This window comes from Heloderma suspectum, chromosome 6 (genome assembly GCF_057233095.1).
Source record: "Heloderma suspectum isolate Gila_16-S chromosome 6, 16-S_ref, whole genome shotgun sequence".
Taxonomy (NCBI): domain Eukaryota; kingdom Metazoa; phylum Chordata; class Lepidosauria; order Squamata; family Helodermatidae; genus Heloderma; species Heloderma suspectum.
This window is the reverse complement of record NC_139463.1, coordinates 57,712,050-57,737,180: the sequence shown is the minus strand read 5'-3', so window position 1 is coordinate 57,737,180 and position 25,131 is coordinate 57,712,050. Positions and strand designations below refer to the sequence as shown.

The 25,131-nt window shown below is 47.2% G+C and overlaps 1 protein-coding gene across 1 annotated transcript; it reads left to right on the top strand.

Moving 5' to 3' along the window:
* The first annotated feature begins 821 nt into the window (after positions 1-821).
* Positions 822-1,763, top strand: LOC146340935 (vomeronasal type-2 receptor 26-like). Its single transcript, XM_084807276.1, has one exon. The coding sequence runs from the start codon at positions 822-824 to the stop codon at positions 1,761-1,763; it is 942 nt and encodes a 313-aa protein (XP_084663402.1).
* The last annotated feature ends 23,368 nt before the right edge of the window (positions 1,764-25,131 follow it).

Here is a 25,131-nt window from a genome sequence, read left to right as displayed (position 1 = left end):
GCAAGTGTATCGCCACTGCGATACAGCAGCTGGCTGCCCTTTCTCCTCCTGCTCTGTGTATTCTTTATCGTGCACGACATATAAACGGGCTACTCCACTATTGTGAATGAAACAGGGCTACTGCTGCTACGAATGGGAAAAGGAGGCTCCTTACCGTGAAAGCAGCCCTACTGCAAATGGGGAAAAAGAGGGAATGGGGGAGAAGCAGCCCTGGACCACCGCACTGCCAGGTCACAGCCAGGTCACAGAGGCACGCCCAGGATTGAATGTGGAGGGATGGAGCATACTGCAGGGGAACCACCTGGGAGCCATGTTCAGTTTCAAAAGAACAGAGTGAAAGGACTTTCAGGAATGTGGCCTTTCAGGAGAGATGCAGCTGGTTGACTGTGGATTGGCCACAATGTCATGTGTCCCTAATGACATCAAGCCACAGCAGCAGCAGAAAAAACCTCCCATGTAGACAGGCCCCTGTTCGCCACCCTCTGCACCAGAACATCTCTTGAGAGGACAGAGTGTAATCTTAAGAAAAGGACAGCTAGCATTTCTTTGTTTGCCCATACAGTCGGTACTGACTGTGGTTCAGTTCTTCCAGTTTACATTTGAAGTTACAGAATTTTGGATTTTTTCCTTGCACAGTACTGAACATTCACCTGGTACAGAGTCCTGTCACAAACCTATTTTCTACCTTTTCTGACTCTAGCCTTATGATTTCAGAAGCTTAAACAAAACATAATAGAAGGTGTAAAATAAGCTAGACAATGGATATTTCCATCTCCTTCCTGGAGGGCTGAACTGGCACCCACAAAAAGGACATCTGTGTCATGTTTGAGATGCTTCAATACTTGTTGCTTATTCCAGATGCAGATCACTGTGCCCCATGCCCAGAAGATCAACACCCCAACAAGAACCAAGACCATTGTATCCCCAAGAAGATCCACTTCCTTTCCTATCAAGAGACACTGGGGTTCATGTTTGCTTCTCTATCCCTTTTCCTCTCTCTGATCACAGCTGTAGTGCTGGCAATCTTCCTTAAACATGGTGACACACCGATCGTCAGAGCCAACAACCGAGAACTCACCTACATCCTCCTCATCTCCCTCCTGCTCTGCTTCCTCTGCTCCTTCCTCTTCATCGGTCGACCCACAAAGGTCACCTGTCTTCTCAGACAAACTGCTTTTGCCATCACCTTCTCTGTTGCCGTTTCTTCTGTGTTGGCAAAAACTGTCATGGTGGTTCTGGCTTTCATGGCCACCAAGCCAGGAAACATGGCCAGAAAACTCTTGGGGAGACCATTAACAAACGCCATTGTCCTGGCATGTCCCCTCGTCCAAGCTGTGATCTGTGCTATCTGGCTGGTGACCTCTCCCCCATTTCCAAACTTCAACTTCCATTCCCTGCCTGGAGAGATCATCGTGGAATGCAACGAAGGCTCAGTCACCATGTTTTACATTGTCTTGGGTTACATGGGTTTCCTCTCTCTTGTCAGCTTCATGGTGGCTTTCCTAGCAAGGAAACTGCCCGACAGCTTCAATGAAGCCAAGTTTATCACCTTCAGCATGCTGGGGTTTTGCAGTGTTTGGGTCTCCTTTGTGCCCACCTACCTGAGCACCAGGGGGAAGTCCATGGTGGCTGTGGAAATCTTCTCCATCTTGGCCTCTGGAGCTGGTCTCCTGGGTTGCATCTTTCTTCCAAAATGCTACATTATTCTCCTGAGACCCAATCTCAATTGTAAAGATAATCTAATAAGGAGAGCAGATCTGTGATTATAATACATTGGGGGTGGGGGGATCCTTGCCAATTCATCTTCCAATCAATCAATCAATCAATCACAATTCACCATGCTATTTATCCTTACAGGAGTTATTGTGATCCTAATTAGTTGTATTCAAAAATAAAACTATCCATGCAACTTCATCAGTGCTGTATATTTTCTTACTGACTATAAAATAATAGTCTTTTATTGTTTGTTTCAAGTTATGAAAGCTATAATATCGTTATGCATGTGGGGTTGTTTTGCACGACCTTTCATGAGTCCTTTATAGCCCGAAGACTCTGGTTGCAAAGAGATTCAGGATCCCTTCCAACTCTGTGACTCTTGATTCTAAGATTTCAGTAAATAGAGAAGATGCCTGGAGGTAACACCTCTCAAAGACCTGGGAATAGACAGTCGACAGCCAGTAACCTTCCATTGATGTGTTTCCAGGTGAGCTGGGATGGGCCAAGAAGTCCTGTGTGATGACAGAGGCATCCTTCTGCAGGACATGTCCCCATCCTGGCATCAGTGGGCTGGAGCAAAGGCATCCCATCAAAAAAGTTGGGGCAACAGGCACTGACCGAGTCGTATCATTCATTATTTTCCTCTGCTCCAGTGGTGCTGGGTGCCACCTGAAAGCTAGTAGAGCGTCCTCCGGGCAACAGTTCCAGAAGGCCAGTCGTTATGTTAGTCTGATGCAGCAAAAACAGCAGAGCCTCTTGTGGCCCCTCATTCATTAAGTTTAATACATCCTAAGTTTTCATGGACTGAAGTGATCCACGGAAGCTTATACCGTAATACATTTCCTACATTGTCTTACTCTTTCTTGCTTTAATTCAGAGGGCAGCAGCTCTGTAGCACTAAAGTGTACCAATTTCACTGGACAGAGAGCTACATTTAGCACCTTTATCACTACTGAGCACTATGCAGCAGTTTGCCACTGAGTTTTGGCAACAAACAGGTAATTTTCATTCAATTGTCATCTTTTGCCCTCCCAGCACAGCTTGGGAAGCCTGTTCCATGGGCGGAAATGGCCCCTAGACCCCCCGCATTTACCCATCCATTTTAATTTATGCAGATAATCCTGCTGTCTTCTCCAAATATCCATCTTATGACTAATGGAGACTTTGTGGCTACAACATCCAGCCATTTCTTTGCTTGACATCCAGCCTGACAAAGAGTTCTGCAGAAAAGCTTGCTCTCTCTTTTGTGACACTGTGGTTGGTACTGACCAACTGTGAATTTGGGGTTGTTGAAATGTTGTTCAGGTGTGTTGCTTCAGTTGGAGTTGTTTGGGGTACAGCTCTATCCCCAGGGTCTCCAATAGCTAAATCCCTGAGTGGGACGGGGTGGGGAGAATGCATCTTGCATGGATTGCACATGCATCTCTTCATGTGCTTCTGGCTGTTTCACATGCTGGTGTAACTTGTGTGGAAAAGTTAATAATGAACTGTTGGATACTGACATTTTCTGAGCAAATCTTTCAGCCAAGCAACTTCTTGGCTCTTAAATATCACAGCAGGAGGACAGGTGATTGCAGAGTCAATGATCCAGGCAGCACATAGAATAAAGGCCTGGGGGTGGCGGGATCTTCGCGACAACGGAATGAGAAATGCATTGGAGTATTATCCAGACTTTCATGGAATCCACTTTGGTTCATCAGCAGCACAGGAAGCAAGAAAAGTGAACAGTACCTAAAAAAACCCCTTTACAAAGGTCAAACTGCCATTGAAATTGCCTTATTTTGGGGTAGAGTGGGCGAAGTCCACTCTGCCAAAGAAATATTTGAAGTACCTTTACATCCAAACAAATGTTTAAAGCACCTTACAGTAAACTGACACTGATAAATGTCACCATCTTAAAGAAAGAAATTAAAAACAGAAGATATCAATACCCCCAGAAAAGTCACACACACCCCACACATGAACCCCTTTCATGCTCCTCAGGAATAGTGGTAACGTGGGGGGCAGGAGGCACAAAGATTGTACTTCACCCAGGATGCCAAAATACTTTGAGACAGCCCTGAAAAAAGGGCAGAGCTTCTCCACCTTTAATAGATGTGTGTAGAAGAGGGAAATCATAGATGTGACATGTCTTGTCCAGAGCACTTATATTTTATACTGCATAGACTAGAGAGATAAGGATGGAGCAGGGATGGCGGAGAATTCCTCCACGGACCCCAGTGAGGCTGGATTTTTTGGAATCCATCCCCGTGGAGTCCACGGCAGAACGGAGCAATCCCCCCTGCCACCCTGCGAAGTCTGTGTGGACCGGATCCTACCTGCTTCCAGCGGGTCCAGATCCGGCCGCTGCTGGCCACCATCCGGACTGCGGCCACGAATGGCATCCTGCATAGCAGACACCATTGGCGTGCCTCCCTTTGGCCGTGATAGGCTACGTAAAGATTTACGTAGCCTATCACGGCCAAAGGGAAGAACGCAAATGGCGTCCGCTATGCCATTTGCGTGCCTCCCTTCTTGCCGTGATAGGCTACATAAACCCTTACATAGCCTATCACAGCAAAGCAGGGATGCAAATGGTGCCCCCTATGTGGGACGCCATTTGCAGCCGCAGCCCAGCCACGGCCAGAAGTCAGGCTGTGGCGGGCGGCCCCAGCCAGTGGCCTCGCAGACTTGCCGCGGAGCGGAGCCAGCCAGGAAAGATTCCGGGGGGGAGGAACGGATCGCCTCCCCCCCGGCGGACACCCCTAGGAGGGAGGTAGTAGGGTGGGCAAAGAGCACCCAGTCCATAGTCCATTCTGATGGACTAGGCTGCTTCCTTTGAAATCTCAGGCAACCACAAATCAATCCAATTTCTAAGGGGTCACACAGCCCCACACCTTGGGACTTCATGGAGACCATAGCTTCCTGGGAGCTCTACCGTATTCCAAATGGGCCCACCCATGTAGCCGGTCATGCGCTAGACCTTGTGTTTGTTTCTGGAGAAGCAGGGAGTGATCTGGAAGTCGGGGTATATCTACCACCTCCTTGTCATGGTCTGATCACTATCTGGTGATGTTGGAGTTCTTGGTTCCACAACCCCTCCACAGGGGTGGAGGACCCATTAAGATGGTCCACCCCAGGCGTCTTATGGATCCGAACGCACTTGGGGACTGCAGCATGCAAACAGCCACTCAGTCAAAACCCTGGTGGCTGGCTGGAATGCCGCAATCACTGGGGTGTTAGATTGGGTGGCTCCGAAATGCCCTCTCCCCCTGAACAGGGCTCGAACTGCACCATGGTTCAATCCACAGTTATGATCCCTGAAACAGGAGATGAGATGACTAGAGAGCTGGTGGCGGGAGTCTCGCTCCAAAGACGATCGGACATGGGCTAGAGCTGTATCTTCAGCCTATCACATGGCAATGAAGGCAGCAAAAAAGGAATATTATGTTGCCTCTATCGCGTCCACAGAGTGCTGTCCCAGGAGGCTGTTCCAAGTCGACTGGCGCCTGGTCGGTCCAGTTGCTCTGGAACTGCTGAAGCATTCTAAGGCCTCCTGTGAGGCTTTGGCAAGGCACTTTGCGGATAAAATTGATGGGATTAGGAGTGTTATTCCATGTGCCATGGATACAGTTAGTGAGCGAGAGGGGGTCTGTGGCAAACCAGTTTTGTGGGATCTGTTCCAGCTTCTTCCTTCTGATGAAGTTGACAAGGTTTCATCTGTAAAGCCGACCACCTATTTACTTGATCCTTTCCCATCTTGGCTCATTATGAGTTGCAGAGAGAGGCTGGGTGAGGGACTCAGGGTGGTGGTAAATGCCTCCCTTGAGGAGGGAGTGATGCCATCAGCTCTCAAGGAGGCAGTGATAAGAAGCCCTCCTTGGATCCCCAAGTCCTGAACAACTTTCACCCAGTTTCGAATCTGCCATTTGTAGGGATGGGGGAGAATTTCTCCCCAAAACTTTGGGGGGCCGAGTGCCAACGTATTCGGCCCCCCGAAGTAGTTTCGGGGAGAAATTCTCTGCACCCCCCCGCCCCCCGCACACACACCCCCGGGATGGGACTTACCTTTCCCGAATGTCACTCCCGGTGGCGGGTCGCAGCGGCGGTTCAGCAGGGCTTCGACAGAGGCAGGGGTGGCAGCCGGTCTTTCGACTGGCTGCCGCCACCGCCATTCCAAGAAAAGTAAAAAAAAAAAACGCCCCCGTGATAGGCTACGTGACGATTAACGTAGCCTATCACGGCTAGATTTGCAAAGTCAGCCATGACAGGCTACGTAAATCGTCACGTAGCCTATCACGGGTGACTTAAAAAAAAAAAGCGCGTACGGCTAATGGTGGCCCCCATAGGGAGCCGCCATTCGCGTTCCTTATTTGGTCGCTGTAGTCTACGTAAAGATTACGTAGACTACGGCGAAAATAAGGGCAACGCTATTTGCATTGCCCTTATTTTCGCCGTAGTCTACGTAAAGGTTTACGTAGACTACAGCGACCAAATAAGGAACGCAAATGGCGGCTTCCTATGCGGGCCGCCATTTGCATACGCGCTTTTTTTTTAAGTCACCCGTGATAGGCTACGTGACGATTAACGTAGCCTATCACGGCTGACTTTGCAGATCTAGCCGTGATAGGCTACGTAAATCGTCACGTAGCCTATCACGGGGGCGTTTTGTTTGTTTTTTTACTTTTTATTTCGCAGCCGGGCGAGGTGAGGCGCCTCCTCCCCGGCCTGAATTTCGGCCGGGCGAGGCGGGAAGCCTCCCCCCCGGCCTGAACTTCGGGGGGAGCAGCGAAGCGCCTCGCCCCCACCGCGAAGCAAGCTGCGAGACCAGGTAAGTGACTTTCATGCACCCCTAGCCATTTGGGGGCAAGGTGATTGAGCGGGTGGTGGCGATGCAGTTGAAGGCACACTTGGAAGAAGCCGATTATCTGGATCAATTTCAATCAGGCTTCAAGCCTGGGCATGGGACAGAAACAGCCTTGGTCGCCTTGGTGGATGATATGAGGAGGGCTCTGGATAGGGGTGAATGCTCCTTTCTTGTTCTCCTTGACCTCTCAGCAGCCTTTGATACCGTTGACCACGGTATCCTCCTGGATTGCCTGGAGGGGTTGAGCACTGGAGATAACATATTACAGTGGTTCCGGTCCTTCCTCTCCGGCAGGTACCAGAGGGTAGCACTGGGAGAGGAGGCTTCAGACCTGTGGCCGCTCAGTTGTGGGGTGCCACAGGGTTCCATCCTCTCCCCGATGCTATTTAACATCTATGTGAAGCCGCTGGGGGCTATCATCAGGAGGTCTGGGGTGCGGTGTCATCAATATGCGGATGACACGCAGCTCTTCCTCTCGTTCAAATCTTCACCAAGGTTGGCCATAGAATCCCTGTCCAAATGTCTGGAGATGGCAATTGGTTGGATGGGGAGGAATAAGCTGAAGCTGAACCCTGACAAGACTGAGGTACTTTTGGTGGGAGACAAGAGGAGGTTGGGGGATGTCGACCTGGTGTTGAATGGGTTGCGGCAGCCCCTGAAGGACCAGGTCCACAGCCTGGGGGTCATTTTAGACTCCCAGCTGTCCATGGAGGCTCAGGTGTCAGCTGTGAGCTGGACAGCGCTGTACCAACTCCCTCTGATACGGCAGTTGCACCCCTACCTTCCCAACCATCTGCTCCCATCGGTAGTTAGGGATGTTAGAGAATTCCGCCACAGGCTCCAGTCTTCTTTAGAATCCAGCCCCCTGGAGTCCATAGCGGAACGGAGCAATCCCCCCCCCGCCACCCCGTGGAATCCCCCCGGGACACAGCATACCAGTTGGTTACCAGTTGTTTTCAGGGCCAAATTCAAGGTGTTGGTTTTCACCTTTAAAACCATATATGGTTCCGGCCCAGCCTATCTCAAGGAGCACCTCCAGCAACACCAGACAGGCTGTTCAACAACATCAGGACAGCTAGGCCGGTGAGGACGAGGGAGAGGGCCTTCTCTGTGGTGGCCCCCAGTCTGTGGAACTCCCTCCCTAGGGAACTCCGCCATGCCCCCTCTTTAATGAGCTTCCACCTCACATTAAAAATGTGGTTGTTCAGGCAGGCTTCTGGGGTGGGTTAAGGTATTTTTCGAGATATGATGTTTTAATGTGAAATTTTATTGTTTTAAACTGTTGTATTATTGTACATCTCCCAGAGTGGCTGGGTGACCGGCCAGATGGCAATTAAGAAAATAAATAAATAAATAAATAAATAAATAAATAACAAATCCTATAAGCAGATCTGCCCAGCCACAGCATTCATCATCTGAGGGCCCCCTGGTTGTGCCACGTCCTGCAGATGTCCATCTGGCAACAACCAGGAAAAGGGCCTTTCTTGTGGTTGTGCCCACTATGGAATACCTCCCATGCAGAAATAAAGGATGTACCAACTCTGTTGCAGTTTAGGTGCATGTTGAAAACTTTTATGCACCTCAATATTTACTGATTTATGATGCCTGTCATTCTGATTTGTAATTTGTGGCCTACTGATTCTGTTAGATAGTGGTGCTTCGTTTTAGCCATCATTTATTTATACCACAGTTTTATTACTGTATGCTACCTGGATATGTTGTCCAATGTAGGTGGTAAAGAAACATTTTGAAAGAAAGAAAGAAAGAAAGAAAGAAAGAAAGAAAGAAAGAAAGAGGAGCCGGGAAGGGGGGGGAGTCTGCATCTTTCGATATTTTTTTCACTTTCTTTCTGCCTTTTAAAATAGCTCACATGGCTGGCTTCAAAATCCACTCAGCTCCTTAAGAGCTTTTTTACATGAGGCTGTTAATCAGCTGTTAATTTGCTGTACCTACTTTCAGTTACGTCACAGAATTGAGTTCTGAGCACTACACAAGAGCATTTCTTTTCCTGCTTTTCCACTACATCACCTTTAGGTGGCGCTGTGGTATAATGGAATAGTGAAAATACACAAGTCGAAACAGCACTTTTTTCACTTTCACAATTAAATGCTGCATTTTCCCTGCTCTAAAAATACTCACAGAAAGTGCTCATTAGACACAGAATTGAAACTGGACGGTCACAATGTCATCTAAAGAACCCGTAAATAGCTGTGAGTAGAGAATGACAAGCACCCAATAAATGCCTTGTTTAGAAAAGCTTTAAGTTGAAGTATGTTATTTCCCCAGCTACTGTCACTAAACTGGGCTTTCACTGTGTCTCTTTCTTGCCTTTCCTGATCAACCCGCTGTCACTTTTTTCCTAAGCCACAAAAATCTTGCTTTGACATAGCAGGCCTTTTGTGGATGAGAAGCCTGGCTGCTGCCCTTTTTGGGTGGGAGATAGTGGTAGGTAAAGAGGGACCCTCTTGTTCCCTGCCCCCATCTCTAGGGGCCCTCGGAGCGGGAGGGAATGGTGGAGAGCAGAAGGCAGGGAACAGCATCCCAGCATCCATGGGGAGGGATTACTAGATTTGAATGGAAGGAGAGGCCAGGGAAGGTTCGTCATCTGATCTGTTGGTTGTCTCCCATACTGCAAAAGCTGGGAGGCAAAGGAGATAGGAGGAGAACAAGAGGGCGTCTATGAAGTGTGGAAGAGGGAGATGGTGGGTGGATTGAATCTCATTTCATTTACTGGCCCAACACAAGAGGGTGTGGGGGCAGAAAACCCTTAGTTAGGCACTTCCATTGTGACTCAATATAGGTACCAGACAGACTTGGGATGGTGCTTTCATTTAAGTAGTGATTCTCACCCACCCAAAGTAGATGCTATCTGGAACTCCTGCCCTTTAATCCTAAGTATGGGGGGGGGGGTGCAGTTTTTGGTCATGAAGGAAAAGCACTCTGCGTATGCATTGGCACTATTCGTAGGCGTTACTTCACATATAATTCTCAGAACACTAATGGATAAGGCAATGATTCTTGTTCCTCAAGCCCGTGAATATAGAAATGAATGCAGTTATGGGATTGCTACTGAAATCTGAGAGTTAGGTAGTTCCTTGGGCCTAGCAGGGCTGGATTAACAGCAGCCTTTAGCCTTCTTCCTAAACTCTTGTGTGAAAAGTGATTATGTTATAAATGTATTTAGATAAATATTTAGATCTCACATTTCTGTATTTAAAGCAGGCTCACAAATCTCAATAAAACATTAAAAGCAGAGTAAAATGCCATTATCAAATAAGAGAACAACATAAAAACAGCTAAGGTACAACATATCACTATCACACCAATCCCAGGGTATTATGATAATTGCACAGTGTCCCTTCTGTTGTTACAAAGGCATCTGAAAAATAGCACCTCGCCCAGGATTTCAAAACCTCCTTTTCCAAAATAGTGAGGTGTGTTATTGGATAGATATAGAAATCAACACTGGAACTGAATTTAAGAAATAATCCACCCCTTTATCAATGAACAAACATTTGGATGTTTAGAAATGCTTATTGTGGCTTTCTCGAGAAAGGCCTGAAATGGAGATCAAGAAGATCAGGCCTGAGGATGGCATGCAGCCCTATGATGTGGGCAGAAAACACATGGGCCAGGATTCACAGAATCGTGGAACTAGTTGCATGAGCTCAAGGGGGGCTTAGATCTGTTGTTCTTGAAGAGCAGTACCCCTCCTCACAATTGGTAGAGGAAGCAGCTTTTTGAAACTGAGGAAAACTACAAAGCCAGTTTGTGATATGGCATGGAGCAGTTCAAAGGAGAAAGGTCAAGCAGCATACAGTGCTAACAGGAGCCCCTCGTATGCATTTAAGCATCTCTTTGCATCATAGCCAATGAGTACAAAGCCACATACAGTGAGCAGACAGCTAAGAAAGCATCTGGGTCTCCAGTCCCAGCGAGACCGGCTCCATCTCTTTGCATTGTCACTCCACTTGACTCGATCATCACTTCAGTTAAGTTCAGGTCTTCTTCAGTGAAAGCAGAGACCAGCTGGGCATCTACAGTAAAATCCATTTCTTTTGTGCTGAAATATTATCTAGGATGTTTCCAACGTTTCCAAACAAAAAAGAAACAATCAGAACTTCCTGGTCTGTAGTACTCCAAACTGAGGTGTGTATGTTAATACTGTCCAGGCCAGATGTTTTCTTGCTGGTGTTTGTGGCTTTTATGAACATTTGCTGTTTATTATATGCGATTCTATTGTTGGGTGGTCTCCTGCCCTGAAAGGCAGCCTAGGAATATTTTAAATAAAAATAAACAAATAAAAGCCATAAATAAAATACTACACAGCATGTCTCCCTGACTTCAGCAGGCCATATTTCCCCATAAGTGTGCATAGGGTTACAGCCTCAAAATGTGTAATCTATCAGCTTGGCTAGTTGCCTCAGCAGTTAATGCTGAGAGGCTTTTTAGGAAGTTACAGCCCTGTAGAAGCTCATTTATATTCTGGGTTGATGCATAAGCTACAAGTGTACACTGACTCCAGCCTCTGGACTTTTGAGAATGTGCAGCTGTGACTTTCTCTCACACTCATCTCCAGGAAGTACCTGTCTGTCTCTTGTGTGACATAAATCCTCCCTTGCCAGTATAAATTGGTTGGACACGATCTTCCTCTCCACAGATTCTGCCAGAAGTAGCAACTGGAGCTCTGTCAATTCTAGGAAATCAAGGAAACAGCAAAGTGTTTGAGGAAAGAGTACAGTTTTGGGGGATGGATGGCAGAGGCAGAGTTGGAAATAAAGTATAAGAGTAGCAGTTGTGAGCCGGTTGGTGAACTTTGTCAAAAAAGCACCCCTCTGCCTCACTGCAAGGAGGAGAGTTCCACTGCGTTCACTGGGCTTACTCCCAGGCGAACATGTATAGCTTTCATGGCTATTACCTGAATAGGTGATAGTGGTGATTCAAGTATAGCTATGCACAACTGTGAATATGTAGTGAGCATACTGGACCAGCCACTTCAGTTTGATCTCACTCATCTTTTAAAAATAAGTCTAGTTATATATTGCTCAGGAGATTGATTAAGTCAGTGATGGAGAACCTATTCCCCTTCACATATTGTTTGAGCTTCTTCACACAGAGCTTTTATCCTGCGATCGAGATGGTTCTCTCTCTCGGAATTTTGCAGGCTCTTTACATGATGCCGTGAACCTCCAGGGCGTCTCCTGCATTAAATGCCCTTTGTTCCATTTTTAAACAGATTGCACATAATGAGCTATTATTATATCACCTCATTGTGCTCCGCTTGAGTTCCCTCCGTGAAAAGAGGAAAAGCAGCAAGAAGAGGTGCTAGATCAATGAAACATATGGAAGACTCAGATACAGGGAGCAGGAGGGGCAAAGGGGAGGGGGGAAAGGAAGCAGGTGAAAAAGGGAGTCATTGTGATCCTGCATTTAAAATGCAAGCAGAAAGCCCTGTTTTAATGCAGAATTTTAGGCTGGTGTAGAGAAGCCCTTTGACTTTTTAATACCTACATGAAGCCGCTGGGCCATTTTTGAGTGACTAGCTTTGATGACTCATTGGTTTTATGAGAGTTTTATTTTGAAATTATTTTATTGTTGAATGTTTCAGTGCTGCTGTTATGTGCCCTGGGTTGTTGTTTTCAATGAAGAGTGGGATGTAAATGGGAATAATAAACTTCCATCATCCCTTACCATTGGGCATGCTGGCTTGGGCTGATGGGACTTGGAGTCGAACATCATCTGGACGGACACACCCCTAAATAACGCATGAAGAAGGCTGCATCTTAGCAATTACCTAGCTGTGCAATGTCGTCTTTTGATAACAGCACATCCTCCAGCTTGCAGGAGGTCTTTTTGAAAGAGCAGGTCTGCCACAGAAGAGTCTTCCGCTTCTTTTGAACCAGGTGCAGAAGGCTGAAATCTTCATGGTCTGTAACATTTTGTAGGTGGTTCCAATCTCCGTTTTGGTCCAGCTGATTAATCCAAGGTTTAATTGCCTTGCGGAATGCCATTTTAAGGACTTACGGAAAAGTTACCGGTTGACTGACCTAAAGGGAGGAGCAATGAGAAGAGAAACAAAATCAAAAACTGCAATATGTTGTGTGGTTGGTCTTCCTCTTGCTTAAGTAATCTCTCCTTCTGGACTTCCAAGCCTTTTTGGCGTAAACTTTGCACTTTCAACAATGATTAGAATGGTTAAGCCCAACTGAATAGCAGGGTGGATCAATTTAAATAACTGCAAAAAAAACCCAAACTATTGAAATTGTTTATCGAAATCAAGTTTCCCATTGGTGTGTGAATATATACTTCTTGTGTGAATGTGCATGTGAGGGGGGAGGGTGTGTGTGTGAGTGAGTGTGTGTGTGTGTGTGTGTGTATGAAAGAGAGAGAAGATGGGGTCCCAGCAGTCATGTTGGGGCTACATGCCAGTGGGCTGGCCCTGCCCAGTACTGGCATGCATACTTGCCCAGAACCAGTTCAGAACCAGTTGGAGATGGCGTCGTGATCAGCTCTTTGCTGCGTCTCTCCCGAGTTTCAGTTTTAAAATTACTTCTTCGAGGCTGTCATGTTATCTGGTATTTGCAATTAAACTTGCTTAAGCTTTTGTTTTTCTGTTTTCACATTCATATTTGCCTGTTGTGCTTTTGGAAGCGAGAGGAGGATGGCAACATCAAGGGGGAAGAAAGGCTTGGGAATGCCACCTACCCCCCCAACTGCCCCCCCAGCAAAGGTTTCTAGAGATGCCGGAGACAGAGAGGAGTTGCTTGCTATGATAAAGGCTATGTCTTCGCAATTATCAGTGCAGTCAAAGAAGCTTGAAACAATTCAGGATTCCATCACTACCCTTCAAGGATCTGTGGATTCAATGAATATTTGTCTTCAAAAGATGGAGTCGAAAGTTAACGCACTTGCGGTTACTGCTCATGAAATTGCTATGGATGGCTCTCATAATGTTCTGTCTGCTCGAATTTCTCACCTGGAGGCCTTTGCTCACAAAGCTAACCTCCGTATTCTTGGCATTAAAGATTCGGCTACTGATATCCGTCTTGCTGAATTTATGTATAAATTTCTGCGTGAGTTATGGGCTTTGCCATCTGATTTTCCACTTGATATTGAGCGTGCTTATCATGTTCTTGGTTCTACATGTGGCATCAGAGCAGGTCCTGTTATCATTATTGTTCAATTCTTACGTGCCTCTACAAAAAATTATCTTATGCATTTGGCAAGAGAGCGGGGCAAGCTTCGGTGGGGACCAGCAAACAACAAGATTCCTGATTATACTAAAGAAATAGCTGATGTTGTTTATTCACTCAGTCGCTTCCATCTCTTCGTGACTTCATGGACCAGCCCACACCAGAGCTTCCTGTCGGCCGTTGCCACCCCCAGATCCCCCAGGTCGAGTCCATCACCTCCAGAATATCATCCATCCACCTTGTCCTTTGTCGGCCCCTCTTCCTTTTGCCTTCCACTTTCCCTAGCATCAGCATCTTCTCCAGGGTATCCTGTCTTCTCATTATGTGGCCAAAGTACTTCAGTTTTGCCTTTAATATCCTCCCTCAAGTGAGCAGTCTGGCTTTATTTCCTGGAGTATGGACTGGCTTGACCTTGGTATCATCTGCATATCTGAGATTGTTAACGTTTCTTCCAGCGATTTTAACTCCAGCCTTGGATTCATCAAGCCCAGCACGTTGCATGATGTGTTCTGAGGACAGGTTGAATAGGTAGGGTGAGAGTATACAACCCTGCCATACTCCTTTCCCAGTCTTAAACCAGTCCATTGTTCCGTGGTCTGTTCTTACCGTTGCTACTTGGTTGTTATACAGATTCCTCAGGAAGCAGACAAGATGACTTGGTATCACCATACCACCAAGAACTTGCCACAATTTATTATGATACACACAGTCAAAGGCTTTAGAATAGTCAATAAAACAGAAATAGATGTTTTTCTGAAACTCCCTGGCTTTCTCCATTATCCAGCGGATATTGGCAATTTGGTCTCTAGTTCTTCTGCCTTTTCTAAACCCAGCTTGTACATCTGGCAATTCTCATTCCATGAATTGCTGGAGTCTACCTTGCAAGATCTTGAGCATTACCTTACTGGCATGTGAAATAAGTGCCACTGTTGGATAGTCTGAACATTCTTTGGTGCTTCCCTTTTTTGGTATGGGGATATAAGTTGATTTTTTCCAATCAGTTGGCCATTCTTGTGTTTTCCAAATTTGCTGGCATATGGCATGCATCACCTTGACAGCATCATCTTGCAAGATTGTAAACAGTTCAGCTGGGATACCATCATCTCCTGCTGCCTTGTTATTAGCAATGCTTCTTAAGGCCCATTCAACCTCACTCTTCAGGATGTCTGGCTCTAACTCACTGACCACACCGTCAAATCTATCCCCGATATTATTATCCTTCCTATATAGATCTTCTGTATATCCTTGCCACCTTTTCTTGATCTCTTCTGCTTCTGTTAGGTCCTTAACATCTTTGTTTTTGATCACACACATTTTTGCCTGGAATTTACCGCCAATGTTTCTGATTTTCTGGAAGAGGTCTCTTGTCCTTCCTATTCTGTTATCTTCTTCCGCTTCTGTGCATTGCTTGTTTAAAAATAATTCCTTATCTCTTCTGGCTAACCTCTGGAATCTCCCCCTATCACTGTTGCTTTTTGCTTTCCTTCTTTCTTGGGCTACTTCCAGTGTCTCAGCAGACAGCCATCTTGCCTTCTTGGTTTTCTTTTTCTTTGGGACGTTTTCTGTTGCCACCTCCTGAACAATGTTGCGAACTTCTGTCCATAGTTCTTCCGGGACCCTATCTACTAAATCTAGTCCCTTAAATCTATTCTTCACCTCCACTGCATATTCATTAGGAATATTAGTGAGCTCATATCTAACTGATCTGTGGATCTTCCCTATTTTCTTTAGTCTGATTCTAAACTGTGCAATAAGAAGTTCGTGATCTGAACTACAATCAGCTCCAGGTCTTGTTTTTACCGACTGTATAGATGTCCACCACCTTTGGCTACAAAGGATGTAGTCAATCTGATTTCGGTGTCGACCATCTGGTGAAGTCCATGTATAAAGTCGTCTCTTAGGTTGTTGGAAGAGAGTGTTTGTTATGCACAGTGAGTTGTCTTGGCAAAATTCTATCAGCCTATGTCCCGCTTCATTTTGTTCTCCCAGACCATGCTTACCTGTTATTCCAGGTGTCGTTTGACTACCCACCTTAGCATTCCAGTCTCCTGTAATGAAAATAACATCTCCTTTTGGCCTATTATCCAGTAGGTGCTGCAGATCCTCATAGAACTGATCTACTTCTGCTTCTTCAGCATCTGCGGTTGAGGCATATATTTGGATCACTGTGATGTTAAATGGCTTACCCTGAATTTGAATTGAGATCATTCTGTCATTTTTTGGATTGTATCCAAGCACTGCTTTAGCCACTTTATTATTAATTATGAAGGCTACTCCATTTCTTCTGTGGTCCTCTTGTCCACAATAGTAGATCTGGTGGTCATTTGATGTGAAGTGGCCCATTCCAGTCCATTTCAGTTCACTGACACCCAAAATGTCTATATTTAATCTTGACATCTTCCCAGTAACCACATCTAATTTGCCCTGGCTCATAGATCTTACATTCCAGGTTCCTAATTTATTTATTTATTTATTTCATTTCTATACCGCCCAATAGCCGAAGCTCTCTGGGCGGTTCACAAAAACTAAAACCAAACAACACACAATAAAACAATTTAAAATATATAGAACATTAAAACCACAATATAACAATACAACCACAATAAAACCTAGCAGCAGTACAGGAGTTTAAAATACAGATTTAAAACCGCAAAGATAAAAATTTAGAAAGCTAAAATGCCTGGGAAAATAAAAAGGTCTTCACCTGGCGCCGAAAGGAGTACAATGTAGGCACCAGGCGAACCTCACTAGGGAGCTCATTCCAGAGCCGGGGTGCCACAACAGAAAAAGCCCTCCTCCTAGTAGCCACCCGCCTCACTTCCTTTGGCAGGGGCTCACGGAGAAGGGCCACTGATGATGATCTTAAGGTCCGGGCAGGCACATATGGGAGGAGGCGATCCTTCAGGTAACCTGGCCCCAAGCCGTTAAGGGCTTTGAATGTTAACACCAGCACTTTGAATCGGGCCCAGAAATGGACTGGCAGCCAGTGCAGCTGGAAAAGTACTGGCGTAATATGAGCTTGCAGGCCAGTCCCTGTTAACAATCTTGCTGCCCTATTTTGGACCAGCGGAAGTTTCCGGACCGTTTTCAAAGGCAGCCCCACGTATAACGCATTGCAGTAATCCAGACGAGAAGTTATCAGAGCATGGATAACTGTAGCTAGGCTATCTCTGTCCAGATAAGGGTGTAGTTGGTATACCAGCCTAAGCTGATAAAAAGTGCTCCGTGCCACTGAGTTCACCTGTGCCTCAAGTGACAGTTCTGGATCCAAGAGCACCCCCAAACTACGAACCTGATCCTTTAGGGGGAGTGCAACCCCCTCCAGAACAGGTTGAATATCACCTAGCCGGGCAGACGAACCACCCACTAACAGTACCTCCGTCTTGTCTGGATTGAGTTTCAGTTTATTAGCCCTCATCCAGTCCATTACCGTGCCCAGGCACTGGTTCAGAACAGCCACTGCCTCACCTGGTTTTGATGAGAAAGAGAGGTAGAGCTGGGTGTCATCTGCATATTGATGGCACCTCAGCCCACACCTCCGGATAACCTCCCCCAGCGGTTTCATGTAGATGTTAAACAGCATGGGGGATAAAATAGAGCCCTGTGGAACCCCATGGCACAATTGCCATGGCACAAAGCAATAATCTCCCAGCACCACCTTCTGGAATCGGCCATCCAAGTAGGAGCGGAACCACTGTAGTGCAGTGCCTCCAACTCCCAACCCAGACAACCTATCCAGAAGGATACCATGGTCGATGGTATCGAAAGCCGCTGAGAGGTCCAGCAGAATCAACAGGGTCGCACTCCCCCTGTCCCTCTCCTAAGGTGTGTTGATCTTTAGAACATCGGATTCGTCGTTCACCACCAGCACCATCGGCTGCTAGCCGTCCTTTCGGCTTTGAGCTAGCTGCATCATCACATCTGGGGCTAGTTGAACTTATCCTCTGTTCCTCCCCAGTAGCATTTTGACCATCTTCCGACCTGGGAGTCCCATCTTCCGATGGTATACCGACATATCTCTGGTTGTACTGATCCATTTAGTTTTCACGGCAAGAATACTGGAGTGGGTTGCCGTTACCTTCCCCAGGGATCTTATTTAGTCTGGCCTCTCTGCCATGACCTTCCCATCTTGGGTGTCCCTTCATGGTTTAGCTCATGGCGTCATTGAGGTGCTCAAGCTCCAGCACCATGACAAGGTAACAATCTCCTTTGCTGGAGCAAACAACAAGATTCCTGATTACACTAAAGAAATCACTGATAGAAGAAGACAATTTACCAAGGCGAGAAATTTGACAAAGCAAATTAACTTGCAATATCATATCAAATATCCTGCCACATTTTGCATTTTTTTTGAAAGCCAGATGAAGAAGTTTTTAAATCCTGATGCTGCAGAATCATTTCTCACTGGTATTAAAATCAAAACAAGGGATCCAACTTCTTCAGTTCCTTGAGTTGGAATCCAGCCATTCTCTATCTTTTTTTTACTGTTCCTCTGAAGCTTTGTTTGGGTTATAGTTGATAAGAAGTCTGGGCAGCATGCCAGATCAAATGCATTGTATATTACTGCTTCCCCCCTTCTCTTCTTCTTCTTTTTCTCTTTCTTTCTCTTTTCTTCTTTTCTTCTTTTCCTCTTTATCTGCAATCTATTTAAAAACAGAACAAAGAGCATTTAGCGCAGGAGACGCCCTGAAGGTTTATGGCGTCATGTAAAGAGCCCGCAAACTTCTGTGAAGGAGCAATCTCAATCGCAGGATAAAAGCTTTGTGTGAAGAAAGACCAGGTTTAAAAGAAACAAGAATTCTCATGAGGTAGGAAAGAGAAAAAGAAAAGGTAAAGTGTTCACCATCTTGTGAATGGTTTATTAGTTGCATGAGATGTTAGCCAACTGAGTATTAAACACACCCCTATTTCAGTTCAAGGGCACTGTGGAAAAATCAGTAACATCTTAGTAAAATAATGATCGTAAATGGGATCCTCTCCTGGAAAGAAATGATCTTGCCACTGATAGCAGAGTTGTATTGATGAACACGAGGCTGAGTTTGCGGGGGAGGGGGAATACTTATAACTGGAAGTTTACTTAAAGAACATAACTTATCACAATCATGGCTTCTACTTGTTACAGGGAGAGGGTGGGCTGTGGGGCCCTGGACTTCGCCCCCATGACCCAGTGCTGCTGCTATTATTATTATTATTATTATTATTATTATTATTATTATTATTATTATATTTATATCCCGCCTTTTTCCCAATACTGGGACTCAAGGCGGCCTTACAACGTTAAAACTGCTACAATTAAAACCTATAAACAGAAATATAAATACAACTGTATAAAAGTTAAAAATATAATTAAATCATCAATATTAAAATTATAAAGATACTAAAACATTAAAAGACAACCAGAACAACAAAAATGGTATCCATACGTCACATTTTCCCAGGTCCAGACTAGTTATCCCCAAAGCCTGCTGGAACAAAAAAAGTTTTTGCATGCCTGCGAAAACATATCAAGGAGGGTGCCACTCTCGCCTCCCTGGGAAGGGAGTTCCAGAGCCTTGGGGCAGCCACCGAGAAGGCCCTCTCCCGCGTTTCCACCAGGCGTGCCTGTGATGATGGCGGGATGGCGAGAAGAGCTTCCCCTGAAGATCTCAGGGCACGAGTAGGCTCATAAGGGAGAATACGGTCTTTCAGATAAACTCGACCTGAGCCGTATAGGGCTTTATAGGACATAACCAGCACTTTGAATTGTGCCCGGAAACAGACTGGGAGCCAGTGAAGCTGTTTTAACAGGGGAGTTGTATGCTCCCTGTAACCAGCCCCAGTCAACAGTCTGGCCGCAGTTCTTTGAACCAGCTGAAGTTTCCGAACACTCTTCGGAGGCAGCCCCACGTAGAGCACGTTACAGTAATCCAAATGGGATGTAGCTAAGGCATGTGTCACTGTGGCCAAGTCAGACTTCTGGCGCACTAGCTTTAACTGTGCAAATGCACTCCTGGCCACTGCTGAAACCTGAAAGCATCCAGACTCAGGGCTGAATCCAGAAGTATACCCAAGCTGCGAACCTGTGTCTTCAGGGGGAGTGTAACCCCATCCAGCACAAGCTGTATCCCTATTCCCTGATCTACCTTTCGACTGACCAGGAGCACCTCTGTCTTGTCTGGATTAAGCTTCAATCTGTTTGCCCTCATCCAGTCCATTACTGCGGACAGACACCGGTTCAGCACCCCAACAGCTTCCTTGGAATTAGATGGAAAGGAAAAGTAGAGTTGGGTGTCATCAGCGTACTGGTGACACCGAACCCCAAACTCCAGACAACCTCCCCCAGTGGTTTCATGTATATGTTAAATAGCATGGGGGACAAAACAGAACCCTGAGGGACCCCACAAGCCAATGGCCAGGGAGTCGAACAGGAGTCCCCCAGCACCACCTTCTGGGTCCCCCCCTCCAAGAAGGAATGGAGCCACTGTAAAACAGTGCCTCCAGGTCCCATCCCAGCAAGGTGGCCCAGAAGGATACCATGGTCGATGGTATCAAAAGCCGCTGAGAGGTCCAGCAGAACCAACAGGGACACACTCCCCCTGTCTAGTTCCCAGCGTAGGTCATCCACCAAAGCAACTACAGCTGTTTCTGTCCCATAACCAGGTCTGAAGCCAGATTGAAATGGATCTAGATAATCTGTCTCATCCAGGAATCTCCGGAGTTGGGAGGCCACCACACGCTCCAATATCTTGCCCAGAAATGGAATATTGGAGACTGGCCGATAATTATCCAATATAGTAGGGTTCAGGGAGGGCTTTTTTAACAAAGGTCTCACCACCGCCTCCTTCAAGCAGGCTGGAATTCTGCCTTGCCTAAGGGAGGCATTAACCACTCCCCTTACCAACTCGGCCAGTCCACCTCTGGCTGCTTTTATGAGCCAGGAAAGGCAAGGATCTAGAACACACGTGGTAGCTCTCACCTCTCCAAGGATCCTGTCCACATCCTCAGGCTGTACAAATTGAAAAGTATCCAACAACACTGGACAAGCAGGGGCCAAAGTTACATCCTCTGGGTCTGTAGCAACTATAGCGTCCAACTCAGAGCGGATCCGAGCTGTTTTGTCTGCAAAGTGCTGAGCAAATTGTTCACAGTGGGCTGTCGAGGGGTTTAAATTATCCTCTTGCGGGCTAGCGTGTAAAAGACCCCTAACCACTTGAAACAGCTCCGCTGGATGGCTCTTTGCAGACGCAATAGTGGCAGAAAAAAATATTTTCTTTGCTGCCCGTATTGCCACAGAGTAGGCCTTCAAATAGGTTCTAGCCTGTGTTCGATCGGATTCACTCTGAGTTTTCTGCCAACGTCGCTCCAGTCGTCTTCTCACTTGTTTCATCACTGCCAGCTCCCTAGGAAACCAGGGTGCTGGTGCAGCTCCACTTCATGAGAGAGGACGCTCAGGAGCGATTGTGTCCACGGCCCTGGTCATTTCTCCATTCCAGAGATCGGCCAGGGCTTCGACAGAATCGCCTGCCAAGACAACAGGAAAATCCCCAAGAGCTGTCAGGAAACCATTTGGATCCATCAGCCTCCTGGGGCGGACCGTCTCAATTGGCCCTCCACCCCTGCAGAGGTTCCGAGTGCCAGCAAGCCTAAACCCCACCAGCTAGTGATCTGTCCATGACAACGGAACTATAGAGAGTTCCTCCACACTCAGATCAGTATCACCCATCCAGCACAGAAAACGAGGTCCAGAGTGTGCCCAGCAGCATGGGTGAGGCCAGATACTTTCTGGGACAGACCCATGGTTGTCATGGAGGACATGAAGTCCTGAGCCGCTCCCAAAAGGGCAGCCTCAGCATGGATGTTGAAATCCCCCAGCACAACAAGCTGAGGGGTCTCCAACACCAACCCCGAGACTACCCCGGCTAGCTCAGGAAGAGAGACTGTTGAGCAGCGGGGTGGACAGTACACCAACAGAATCCTTGTTCTGTCCCAGGCACCCACCTTCAAATACACACACTCGAACTCAGCAGACTGCGGGATAGAGCACCTGGTGAGGGGGATCGAATCCCGATAGACCACTGCCACTCCACCTCCCCGCCCCCCAGGTCTGGCCTGCTGCTGAACAGAGAACCCAGGAGGGCAGAGCTGAGACAGATTAACCCCCCCAGCTTCATCCAGCCAGGTCTCTGTAATACAAGCCAGGTCAGTGCGCTCATCCACGATCAAGTCCTGGATAGCAGTTGTTTTACCATTCACTGACCTGGCATTCAGCAGCAGCAGTTTCAACCCATGGGGTCTGTTGCCAGGGCCATCCAGGTTATTTGGATTGGGGGACAGTTTAGGGACAGTCAGCAGCCTATTGTTACACACTCTGCCTTTAGAGTGTGACTGTCTCCCCCCTCCGTATCTCCCTCTGCCCTGTTGAACCGTAATGGCCGTTCCCTGGCTCCCAACACCTTCCCCCTTCATTGGAAAACACGTATGTAGTGCAGACAGTCCAGCAGGCCACACTGAGGCAAACAGACCCCTTCCTTCCTTTCAAGCAGGGGGGCAGGCCCTCGCCCTCGTGCTCCCCCGAAGTGGCTCCCCCAAAGGGGCAACCCCCTTTGGGGTTGCCCCCTTCGGCGGCGACACCCGTGGCAGGGGTCCTGCCCCCACCGGGCCTGGGTTTTATGCCCCCGCTCCCACAGGTGTCGCAGCTGGGAGTGGGGTGGTGCTTGGCTGGACCTGGGTCTGCAAGGAGGCAGAGTGGAAGTCCCCCAGGTGGAGGTACAGCTCCAGCAAGGCAGCAGCAGCAAGATTGCCGGATCCCACCTGCCTTGCAATACTGAAGGGCTTCCTCTCCTTGCAGCAACGATGGCCTAGCTGCACCACAGACAGCAGAGCAATACTGGATGTGTATACAGAGGTCAGTTCACCTGGAAATGCTTGCAGAGAAACTGAAGCTCCAGTCATATGCACATTTACCTGGGAGTATACAGCACTGAACATACTTGGCCCTTCCTATGAGCAAGCATTTGTACAAATCTGTTTTTACCCATTTGTGTTTGAACTGGGGAAAGAGTCAATTAAATTCCAGGTATACCGCCCCAATGCCAAAGCTCTCTGGGTGGTTTACAAAGATTAAAGCCCTACAATACAATATAATAACATTCTAACACCATTTACAAACAAAATATTTTTAAAAAATTAATCCATCAACAATAAACTCCCAGAACCCATTAAACACCTTATCATATGCTCTCAATTGCCTGGGAGTAGAGGGAAGAACCTGGTGCTGAAAAAATGACAGTGTTGGTGTCAGGCAGACCTCAGCCTCAGAATCAGGGGGCCACCACAGAGAAGGCCCTCTCTCGTTGCCATCCTCTGAAACTCCCTCAGAGGAGGCACTTGGATGACAATCAAGTACCTGGGTAGATTCATACCGTTGCTGTGTAAGGCTCTGTAGGTCAAGACCAACACTTTGAATTGTGCTCAGAAATGCACAGGCAGCCCATGCAAGTGGGCCAGAATTGGTGTTATATGTTCAGACTTTCTGGTCCCTGCAATCAATCTGGCTGCTGCATTTTGCTCAAGCTGCAGTTTGAGGCCACCCCATGTAAAGCGCATTGCAGTAATACACCTTGGAGGTTTCCAGAGCATAGACTACTGTGGCCAGGTATTCCTGTCCAGATAGGGGCATAGCTGGGCCACCAACCAAAGCTGGTAGAAGGCACTACATGCCATTGAGGCCACCTGAGCCTCAAGAGACCATGATGACTCCAGGAGATCCCCCAGGCTATGAACCTGCTCCTTCAGAGGCAGTGCAACCCCATCCAGAACAGGTTGAGCACCCTCCGTCCAGTCAGAAGAACCACCCACTAACAGTATCTCAGTCTTGTCTGGATTGAGCTTCAGTTTATGAGCCCTCCTCCAGTCCACTGTTGCAGCCAGGAACCGATCTAGCACACCCACAGCCTCTCCTGAAGAAGATGAAAAGGAGAAACAAAGTTACCTGTCATCAGGATACTGATGACAATGCACTCCAAAACTCCTGATGACCCCACTCAATGGTTTCATGTAGATGTTAAATACCATGGGAGACAAAACTGATCCCTGTGGAAGTCCATATTGGAGTTGGGCAATATCCCCCAAACACCTATTTCTGGAGCCAACCATCCAAACAGGAATGACACCACTGTAATGCAGTACCCTCCCCCCCGCCCAACTCAGACTATGGTTGAAAGACGCTGAGAGATCAAGGAGAATGAACAGGTTCAAACTCTCCCTGTGTCTCTCCTGGCATAGGCCATTATACAGGGTGACCCAGGCTGTTTCCATGCCAAACCCTGCCTGAACTCTGGCTGAACTGCATCCAGATAATTGGCCTCATCCAAGAGCATCTGGATCTGGTTGGCAACCACCTGCTCAAGGACCTTTTCCAGGAAAGGAACATTTGCTACCAGCCCAAAGCTGTTGAGATCTTCTGCATCCAGGAAGGATTTCTTCAGGAGTGGTCTCACCACCATCTCTTTCAGGAGGCATTAATCACCTCCCTGGCCCAGCTGGCTGTTTCCACCCTGCTGGTTTTTATAAGCCAAGAGGGACAAGGTTTCAGTATGGAAGTGGTTGCTCAAACCTGTCCAAGCATCATCCTCAAGATGTACCAACTGAAACTCATCCAGCAAAATCGGACAAGACTGTGCTCTGGATACCCTGCCTGATTCACCTGCTATATAACACTAAAGTCTAAGTCCTGGTGGATGCAAAAGATTTTATCTTGGAAGTGCCTTGCAAACATATCACAGTGGGCTTCTGATGGGTCCACAGCCTCCTTAGGGCCCAAAAGCCCCAAACAACCCTAAAATGCTCCACTGGGCAGCATATAGAGGAGTCAATAGAGGGAAACAGAAAGTGTTTCCTCGCTGACTTCACTGCCCCGAATATACTTGTGCATAGATGGCATCCAGCAGCTGCCTGGGCCATTGCCCAATGAACAGTGTGCCACGTAGGTGCTGCTCCATCTCCTCCCCCCCCCATCTTTAGTCCATGGTAGGCACAGTGCTCCCAATCTGGATCAGGACCCTAGCATGAGGATACAGGCTTTGTGGCCAAGGGGGCCCTGGAGAGCACCCGTGGTGCAGCTTAGCCACGATGGTGGCAAAGACTGTTTAAAGTTTTAAACCATCTGAGATGGCCCCAGAAATTCTGTGAATGAGGCAGAGAAATCGCACCACAAAAGCTTTGTCTGGAAGCCAATTTGGTCACAATCAGACACCGAAATCTCTTCTTAGACAGCAGAATGAACCAGGAAACCTCTTACCTCTGTTGTTGTTGTTGTTGTTAAGTCGTGTCTGACTCTTCGTGACCCCATGGACCATAGGACGCCAGGCCTTCCTGTCCTCCGCTCTCTCCCGGAGT